The 10129-nt window shown below is 40.8% G+C and overlaps 1 protein-coding gene across 1 annotated transcript; it reads right to left on the reverse strand.

Annotated features, from left to right (window-relative positions):
• Positions 1–305: 305 nt before the first annotated feature.
• MED21 (mediator complex subunit 21) lies at positions 306–7303 on the reverse strand. The gene is made up of 4 exons (XM_032347598.1): positions 7198–7303; positions 2663–2777; positions 2001–2101; positions 306–779 (listed from the first exon to the last, which is right to left on the reverse strand). Exons 1-4 carry the CDS (start codon positions 7237–7239, stop codon positions 603–605), a joined length of 435 nt encoding a protein of 144 aa, XP_032203489.1. The 5' UTR covers positions 7240–7303; the 3' UTR covers positions 306–602.
• Positions 7304–10129: the final 2826 nt, after the last annotated feature.

The raw sequence follows: 10129 nt of genomic DNA on the forward strand, positions 1-10129 counted from the left end.
TTCCAGGCTTGATTCCAGAACTCCAGGATCATGACCCGAGCCAAAGGCAAGGGCCAAACTGACTGAGCCTCACAGGTAGGTACCCCATAGCACTCTGTTTCACCAAAGCAACATGGTTTCAGAAACTTTCCTTGCTCAAGCTCCAAATTTATATAATGAAACCTCTGAAGAGGCAGAAGGATACTAGCCTAAATTGAAATGCCCCATATCTCTACACTTACCATCTCTCTGGCTTGAGGGATGTTTTGATTTGCAAAAAAAAAACTGTAGAAATTTGATAAAATAAAGATAGAAACATCACAATAGAATTTTAAAGTACATCTGTTTAATTATAACCATTAATGCAATATCTACCTCAGTAATTTCATTTCAATAATAAAAAATGATGGTATAATGATGGTTTAAAGCTGGTTCAATCGCAATTTTAGAGGCTTACTTATCAAGAGTGAAAATAGAAGACTATTAAAAAATAGCTAAAAAGGTAACGTGTCATAGTGCTTAATGTTTCTGTAACTGTTGGTAAGGCTTACATCTAAATTTGATGCAGAATTCTTAATGGCACTGAAATAGTTCTTTTCTCAGCCACATGGTATATACCAGTTCTAGGAGTCTGGAAGAGACTGACTATGGGTACCACTCCTTGTCTTCAGTTGTGACTGCGCAATATCAGCAAGTGCACTTTGTATCTTTTCCAGAAGCATGTCCCCTCGATAAACAACATCCTCCAGACATGTAGCAGCTTCGTGGTTTTCTTCTTCCAGCTTATACAAGCTAGCAGCCTTTGTAAGACACAAATTAAAAAATCTTTTGAGAAATGAAAAACTTGGAGGTTAGTAAGAGTTGAGAAGGAAATAAAAAATGAGAGAAGTATTTACTTTTAAATCTGGAGGACTCTGAAACCATTATGATAGGTTTCTTGGTGTCAGGAATTCTAAAATCACATGATTTTTTAAGAGTTATCCCCTGTATGAATTATTTAAAAGAATGAATTTTCAGTCAGACATCTCTGAATGTCTACATATGACTCTCTTCCACACGGCTTGTGGACATTCTACTCCACACCCAGAATACTACCCAAAAGAGTGGAAAAGAGCCAAAATGAGAAAAATAGAAGTTTACTTATAGCTCAAAATTGGACAACCAATATACTCAGCATGGTCTTTAATAAACTACACTACTTTACAATTAACAAAACCTCAATTTTAAAATTTAATCATGGAGAACCTGGCTGGCTCATTCTATGGAGCATGCGACTCTTGATCCCAGGGTTTTGAGTTCAAGCCCCATGCTAGGTGTAGAGATTACTTAAAAATAAAATCTTAGGGATGCCTGGGTGGCTCAGTTGGTTAAGCAGCTGCCTTCGGCTCAGGTCATGATCCCAGCATCCTGGAATCGAGTCCCACATCGGGCGCCTTGCTCGGCAGGGAGCCTGCTTCTCCCTCTGCCTCTGCCTGCCATTCTGTCTGCCTTTGCTTGCTCGCTCTCTCTCTCGCTCTCTCTCTGACAAATAAATAAAATCTTAAAAAAAATAAATAAATAAAACAATCTTAAGGAAACTGAATACTATAACAAAAGATATTAAATCTCCTTTGGGGAACCTAGTTGGCTCAGTCAGAGGAACATGTGACTCTTAATCTTGGGATCATGAGTTCAAGGCCCATATTGAAGTAGAGATTACTTAAATAAATAAATAAATAAATAAATCTTTTTAAAAAAAATCTATCTCCTTTAATCAAAATTCTCTACTAGGGGGGTGCCTGGGTGGCTCAGGGGGTTAAGCCTCTGCTCAGGCTCATGCTCAGGTCATGATCTCAGAGTCCTGGGATCGAGTCCCACATCGGGCTCTCTGCTCAGTGGGGAGCCTGCTTCCCCCCCACTCTCTGCCTGCCTCTCTGCTTACTTGTGATCTCTCTCTCTGTCAAATAAAGAAACAAAATCTAAAAAAAAAAAAAAAAAAATTTCTCTACTAGCAAATTTCTCAAAGGAAAAAAGATTTTTACCTGTAAAGCAGCTGTAGATTCTTCACTGGGTAATGAATCTATCAAAACATCAATGTCTTTTGCTGTTCGTGCAATCAGTGCTGCAAAAAGCTGTGCATATTCTAAAGAAAGATATCACTCATTCAGAGTATTAGGGAATGTCAAGTTTTCAGAAAAAGAAATTAAATTTGAAGCTAATGAAAGCAGAAAACTTCATAAACTTCTTCTGTACCAGACTTTGAATGATTAAAATGTAATTTTAACACACCAATCCTATTACATGTTTGAGAATTAGAGTTACTATTAACTCAAATTGGGAATTAAACATAATTATTTCATTTTTAAGGACAATATGCCAGTCAATTGAAAAAAGGAATCTGTTAATGGGATGTCTTCCTTATTAAGGTCCCTCAAGTGAAATTCAGCTAAATTCATATAAATTCATCTCTAAAGGAGTAACAATCTATTATTTGACATGAATGGAATTATGAAATGTTATATAAATTGACTGTAACAAATTCATTTCTTTTATAACAAAACTTTCAGTAATATTCTCAAACAACAAGACTGTAAAAAAGCTATAAGTAAGTTACATTTCTCAATAAACTTAATCTTAAAGGATTACATGTATCATCATGTATATGTATATGATGGTCAAATTAAGACAAGCCAAGAAAATTTACCTTCCGTAGGATTAGCTGGCTGATCTTTGTTAATTGCTGTCTGAATATTACTAAAGGAAGCAGGAGGACCACACTGCTGCAACACTCCAATGGCATTACAAAACTGATCTGCAAGCTTGAGGCCAAAGAAAATGTGTCAGAGTTAGAAAGGATTTATCAGTTTTCAGGATTTTATCTGTAATAGCAACAAAAATAAGTTTCTATAATAATGACCTCTGAGCAAGGGAACAGAACAGGAATAATTTTGGATAAAATTAGCCAGTTATTATTAACAACAATTAAATGTGTTAATCAGGCAAAGAAACAAGGTTTGGTATCAACATACTCGAAACAGTTAAAAGGAAATACAATATAATCTTTGTTTTTGTCCCAAGGTAAGAGAATAATAAGAGAAATTATGCCAATATTTGTTATAAGCATAAGTAAGGATTTTGTGGGGGGAGGTAGCGGTGGGAAAGAGCAAATTTGACTGGCAAATAAAAGTCATCCTAGTGCCCTAGGATAAATTTTAAAATGTATAACTCATATAACAAAGTACACAGTTCCCTTTTTTTGAGACTAAAGTAGTTACAAGGATAAAGAAATAGCATGGAAAAGACTCCACCTTAAGAAATCTTAAGGCCATTGATGGATGAATGAATGAAGAAACTGTTATACACACACAGAGGAACATTATTCAGCCATTAAAAAAGGGGGGGGATACACCTGGGTGGCTCAGTCAATTAAGCGTCTGCCTTTAGCTCAGGTCATGATCCCAAGGTCCTGGGATCAAGCCCTGTGTCTGGGCTCCTGGCTCAGCAGGGAGCCTGCTTCTCCCTCTCCTCCCCTGCTCCTGCTCTCTCCCGCTATCTCAAATGAATAAATTAAATCTTTTTAAAAAGTGGGGAGGAGGATTTTGACATTTGCAACATGAAAGGACTTTGTGGGCATTACGTTGAATGAAATAAGTCAGAGAAAGACCAATACTACATAATGTTACTTATATATGGAATCTAAACAAAACAAAAACTGAGCTCACAAAGGACAGACTAGTGGTTATCAGAGATGAGGTGCAGGTTAAAGTGAGCAAAAAGAGTAAACAGGGTCAAAAAGTATACAATCTTTCAGTTATAAAATACATAAGTCATGGGATATAATGTACAGTATGGTGACTACAGTTAATACTGTGTTGTATTTTTGAAAGTTGCTAAGAGAGTAGAAGTTCTCATCAAAAGATAAAAATTTGGGGCACCTGGGTGGCTCAGTGGGTTAAGCCGCTGCCTTCGGCTCAGGTCATGATCTCAGGGTCCTGGGATCGAGTCCCGCATCGGGCTCTCTGCTCAGCGGGGAGCCTGCTTCCTCCTCTCTCTCTCTCTGCCTGCCTCTCTGCCTACTTGTGATCTCTCTCTGTCAAATAAATAAATAAAATTAAAAAAAAAAAAGATAAAAATTTTAACTTTGTGGTGCGCCTGGGTGGCTCAGCGGGTTAAAGCCTCTGCCTTCGGCTCAGGTCATGATCCCAGAGTTCTGGGATCGAGCCCCGCATCGGGCTCTCTGCTCAGCGGGGAGCCTGCTTCCTGCTCTCTCTCTCTCTCTCTGCCTGCCTCTCCGCCTACTTGTGATTTCTGTCAAATAAATAAATAAAATCTTTAAAAAAAAATTTAACTTTGTAACTACAGTATGGTGACATGTTAACTAGATTTATTGTGATCTTTTCACAATATACACAAATATTGAATCATTATGCTGTACACCTGAAGCTAATATTATGTCAATTATACCTCAATTTTTAAAAAAGAGAGAGAAAAGGGACTCCACCTTAAGTATTTGGAAATGTTTTCTCCATGACTCAAGTTGTAAATTCCCACTGCTCTAAAACTATTCCTTAAGCAGTTCTGAAGACTGAGAATACCACTTCCTTACAAGCAGCAAACTTAAGACTCCTATCCTCCCAAACAGCTTCCCTCAATTGTCCTGACCTCTTGAACCTCAGTTTTTTTATTTCCAATCAGTGCATGACCACTTCCACTAAGTTTCTCTGCCATTAAACAGAACTCAAAATCAACTGTTTCCTTTAATATCTAATTTGTACTGAGAATCTCCTAGTTACTAGCAGTCTAACTTCAGACTCTCACTTTCATCTTCAAATCCTTCTATTCCTTTTTCATTCTATCATCATTGCCTCTGTAATTATCTCACAATAGAATTGTTACAATAGCCTCCTTCTTGTTTTCCATTTCACTATGTTATTTTACCCTGCTTAAAAATTTGGGGCTCAGGGGAGCCTGGGTGGCAAAGTTGGTTAAGGTCCAACTCAGGGTTTTGGCTCAGGTAGTTATCTCAGGGTTGCGAGATCAAGCCCTGTGTTGGGCTCCATGTGGAATCTGGTGAAGATTCTCTCCCTTTCCCTCTTCCCCTCCTGCTTATGTGCACCCTCTCTCTCAAATAAATAAACCTTTAAAAAATTTTTTGAGCTCACCCCAACATGGCCTTTAAGATTAATCTCCAACTCTTCAGGCTATTTCAAAACTTTCAATAATCTAACTCAACTCTACTTATTCATTTTCTACTAATCCTTTATATATACCTAACTAGTGATAAATTAATTCCTGACTATACTGTGTTGCTCACATTCTACTACTTGAAATGGAGCAACAGTAAGTGCTCAAAAAATGCACAAATGTGTATTCTAGTTCTGGTTCTGGTAACCTGAATAGGGTTTTTCATTTTTAAGTTGGAAACATTTTCACATTACACTATTGTTCTAAGGAATGGAAAAAACACACATGCACAAAATTCAACACGGTGGCTATCTGCTGTGTTCTTCAAAAGCTCTCAAAATCCATTTATTCAACAAATAGTATCAAAAGTAAAACTCTATTGTATATAAACATTAGATTGATACAGTGAACAAGACATAGTTTCTGTCCTCATGGAGTTCTCAAGAGGATAAAAACAAATGTTATTTTAATAACTTTACAAATAACTGTAATTTAGATCAATGCTAAGAAGATCTGCTCTATTTTAATGCATATCACTCTACATTCCAATTTACCTCAGCACTTACAGTTGAAGACATTTGATTCATTATAACTACCTACCCAAATACTACTTTCATGTTATTTAAATGTCTCTTGAGTATATGACATCTTTCTAATTAGACTGTGAACTCCTTAAGGAGTATTTCTCTGTAAACATGATAATGCTTACATACACAGTAGGCATTCATACTTGTTAACCCAGAGGTTTCTCCCCAAAATCCAATTATCAGCTTGCTAACCCTGGAGCTAAGGCCATATTCACTTTCTCCTACTAACTTTCTGGTTACAAGACGTATATGAATATGCAACATTTCTCCTAAAATAACATTTGTACCCAGAAGCATCATTACAATTTGATTTTGAAAAGCCTCAAAGAAGATCTCTAAGAGGGAAGTTGGCTGGCAGCCCAGGCAAGTTACCATAACATAGAATTTATCCTAGTGATTTCATCAACATTTAGGGGCTAGCCCTCTCAGTCCTAAAAGGTCTTATTTTATGTGCAGAGTAGATCAGTTTTTCACAGGCAGATTCACAGCCTGGAAGTGAACAAAGATTGATGATGCAATGATAAGAATCCTCACTTCCTAGCCTCCAGTGTGAAAAAATTGGCAAGGGACCAGATACTTAAGATTTTCCAGTTAACATATTCTCTCTATACAGACATTTTACCTGGGACATCAAAATATAAATAGAACGACAACGAAAAATATAACTACTAATGGGAAACCCTTTAACTGTTAATGGTAATGAGTACATGAATCCTTCGGTTTGCATAAACTCGCCAGTTAGGCAGAACCGGAAAAATAAGAACGATCAACGGAAGGGGGTCGACTTAAAAGATCTGGCACTTACGAGGAAGGAGACTTTCTGAGACACATTAAAGACGACTTAAATAAGTGGGAACATACACAAGCGTTACAAAATTGACTCTCGTAAGCACGTCAGTTTTCCCCAAACTGATGCTAGAGAGCGCCAAGAGACGGAACGAAACCCTTTGTCTATAGGAACCAACTAAGATGAAACAAAACTCACCTCACATCACTCCAGCCTCAACGTGAAAGTCCAGGGAAAGAAATACTCTCGGCTGACATTTAACGAAAACAGCTCATCAGGAGCCCAGTCTCTCTTCCGCGGCTTACACTGATAAGGGAAAAAGCAGCTCCTGCTGCGTCTCCCCTTACCCCCGGAAGAGAAGAGATCCCAGAAGCGCTACTGACAATAAAATAAAACTGTTCCCAGAGAACAAGACAGGACCGTGACGCCTAAGGGTCCTGACAGACAGATCCTCTACTTTTCAGGCGAACGAGGCTGCTCCCTCCCTCAGCTCTCCGCAAAGCCCGCAGCCGGCCTCAAACCTCCCAGGACGCCGCGCCGCCTCCCGCCGCCGCCAGCGCTTCTTGCTGAAATCCCGCCTCAGTCCGCTCCCCACTTGCGGGTGTTTTTCTCGGGCCCCTTTTCCTCTCGTTTATACATCAGAAAAGGGAAGACAGAGACTAAGAGAGCGAAATTGCTCACCGAGTTCACCGCGTCCTGCAGCTGTGTGAGCCGGTCCGCCATGTTCCTCCTGCAAGCTAAGGAAGCTAAAGCAGCTGCTCGTACGCGATTGGGCAGTTTCAGGACTCGTGGTGACCAATCACAGAGGAGCGTTCTTAGAAGGGGTGGAGTCAGCAGAATTCCACGCCTGGCGAGAAGAGGGTGGGTGGGACTTTCCCGAGGCTTTATTTAGGCTAGATCCATCAGCGAAGCATCTCTGCTGCACGTATTTTGAGTAACTTGGAGGTTGTTGGGAGTCCATTCGTGATTTGCGTCCAACATACTGTTCTCGAGGTTTTTGGGTGTTAAACATTCTACAGGGATTGTTAGATTCTGCGGTTTGAAAAGTAATTTTCTGGGGCGCCTGGGTGGCTCAGTGGGTTAAGCCGCTGCCTTCGACTCTGGTCATGATCTCAGGGTCCTGGGATCGAGTCCCACATCGGGCTCTCTGCTCAGCAGAGAGCCTGCTTCCCGCTCTCTCTCTCTGCCAGTCTCTCTACCTACCTGTGATCTCTCTCTGTCAAATAAATAAATAAAATCTTTAAAAAAAAAAAAAAAAAAAAGAAAAGTAATTTTCTCAGCCCTCCCTTGTATTCATGTTTAAACATTGCCTTGAATACTTGTGTTGCATTGGGTTTCCAGGTGGAACGCAAAACATATACACAGCAGGCAACTCAAGAATCCTTGGGGGTCGCGATACCGATTTTAACGTCAACAAATCCAAATTAAAATTCACCAGGCAGTCTTGGTAAGCATTCGGGTGCCGCCTCTGTTGCTTTTGGAGGCGGGGGTGGGGGTGGGGTGGGGAGGATCTCCCAAGTGGAGACTGGTTGCATACTTTAATTCTGAGTGTGGGTGTGCTGGGGAAGCTGACACACATGGGATGGAAAACATCCGAAAAATTAAGTACTAAATCGAACTATATTGATGGTGTAAGAAGAGAATGGTTAGAAAAGAGAGGTTTCTGTGGGCAAAGGTGAGTGGCAGAAGAAGAGCCATTTGGAGTTCAGAGGTAAGGTGTGAGCGTAGGCAACTAGTAAGAATCTCATTCCTTTGACAGCGAGGAACTCACTGTGGAGAACAAAAGAGGGTTTGTGGAAAGGAGATTGGAGGTTGCAGTGTGTAGCTGGGAGAAAGAAGATTCCTGGAAAATGAGCCTTATGTGTAGGTAGGGTGGCAACAGTTTTTAAACAGGTAAGATGTGCAATTTAGACTTTAGCCTTGAGACCCGTTGAGGGTTTAGGTGTGAAGGAAGATAGTAGAAACTTGGTATCTGGCTGCTTCGGTGACTGGAGCATGTGATGCTTGATCCCCTGGTCGTGAGTTCAAGCCCCAGGTTGGGCATAGAGATTATGTTAAAAAAAAAAAAAGAGAGAGAGAGAGAGAAGAAAGAAAGAAAAGAAAAGAAAAGAAAAGAAAAGAAAGAGACTTGGTATCTAAAAAAAGTTATAGCCTGGGGATAGTGTGGCAAGAAATGAGCCTGAAATCAGCAAATGACTGGTTTGCGGGCTTGGGACAAACTCATCTCTTACACCCTGCTTCTCTTGTTAATTATCCCTGATCAGCCTACTGGGGTTGGGGGAAATTAGGGAGAATTATCCACTGAAAACTCAGCTTGTCGGATTTACCCCCAATGCTAGCTGGTAAACTGTACTTCTGCTTCACCACTCCTTCCTCTCAATCCCTCTTCATATCTGCTGGGACCTAATTAGAAACCTCTCCAGAGGGGCGCCTTGGTGGCTCAGTGGGTTAAAGCCTCTGCTTTCGGCTTGGGTCATGATCTCGGGGTCCTGGGATTGAGCCCTGCGTCAGGCTCTCTGTTCAGCGGAGGGGCCTGCTTCCCCCTCCCTCTCTGCCTACTTGTGATCTGTCAAATAAATAAATAAAATCTTAAAAAAAAAGAAAAGAAAAGAAAAGAAACCTCTCCAGATGAGACACCTCCCCTGACCACCATGGGATTAATGAGAAAGGACTCTAATTTTTTTAACCGCAATATGGAATAATCTTGTGATTGTTTCTTCTCAACCTCAGTTTAGAGTATACCTTATTGAATGCTTGCCATGTACCAAGAAATATGTTAGATGCTGGGTTTGCAAAGATGAATAAGCCAGGGCCTCACTGGGAGGAGGGCTTCGCAGTTCCAAGAATGAAATGGGTTGGGCCTAGACTAGGGGGTTGACTCTGATAAGAGAAGAAGAAAGGCTCGTTTTGAAGGAAATGTTAGCAGGAGTTGGGCCCAGTTAGATATAGAGGGATGGGGGCACCTGGGTGGCTCAATCAGTTAAGCGTCTGCCTTCTGCTCAAGTCATGATCCCTGCGTCCTGGGATCAAACACCACACTGGGCTCTTTCCTCAGCTGGGAGCCTGCTTTTCCCTCTCCCTTTGCCTGCCATTCTGCCTGCTTGTGCTCTCACGCTCTCTCTCTCTCTTTCTCTGTCAACTAAATAAATAAAATCTTAAAAAAAAAATAGAGAGAGGGATGAATAAGAGAGCCCATACTGTTTTGGAGAGATTCTGTTTTGGAGAATACTGTTTTGAGGCCCAATTGAAGAGAACTTGGGCACCTGGCAGAGAGGTGCCACTTGAAGACAATCATGTTATGACAGAGCTTTTGTCCTGTCATTATCTTCTTACAGGTTTTCAGTAGCTCCACTGAGCCCTCAGGCTGGTGTCTAGCCATCTCTGCTGAGTTTTCAAGGGTCACTATGATCTGTCTCCAGAGAACAAATCCAGCCAACTCTCCCAATAATATTTTGAGTGAAATCAGAATATTCACCCATGGGGACATCTGGGTGGCTCAGTCAGTTAAGCATCTGACTTTGGCTCAGGTCATGATCCCAGGGTCCTGGGATCAAGCCCAGTATCAGGCTCCCTGTTGAGCAGCCTGTTTCTCCCTCTGCCTGCCACTCCCCCT

This window comes from Mustela erminea, chromosome 6, assembly GCF_009829155.1.
Source record: "Mustela erminea isolate mMusErm1 chromosome 6, mMusErm1.Pri, whole genome shotgun sequence".
In the NCBI taxonomy this organism is placed as follows: domain Eukaryota; kingdom Metazoa; phylum Chordata; class Mammalia; order Carnivora; family Mustelidae; genus Mustela; species Mustela erminea.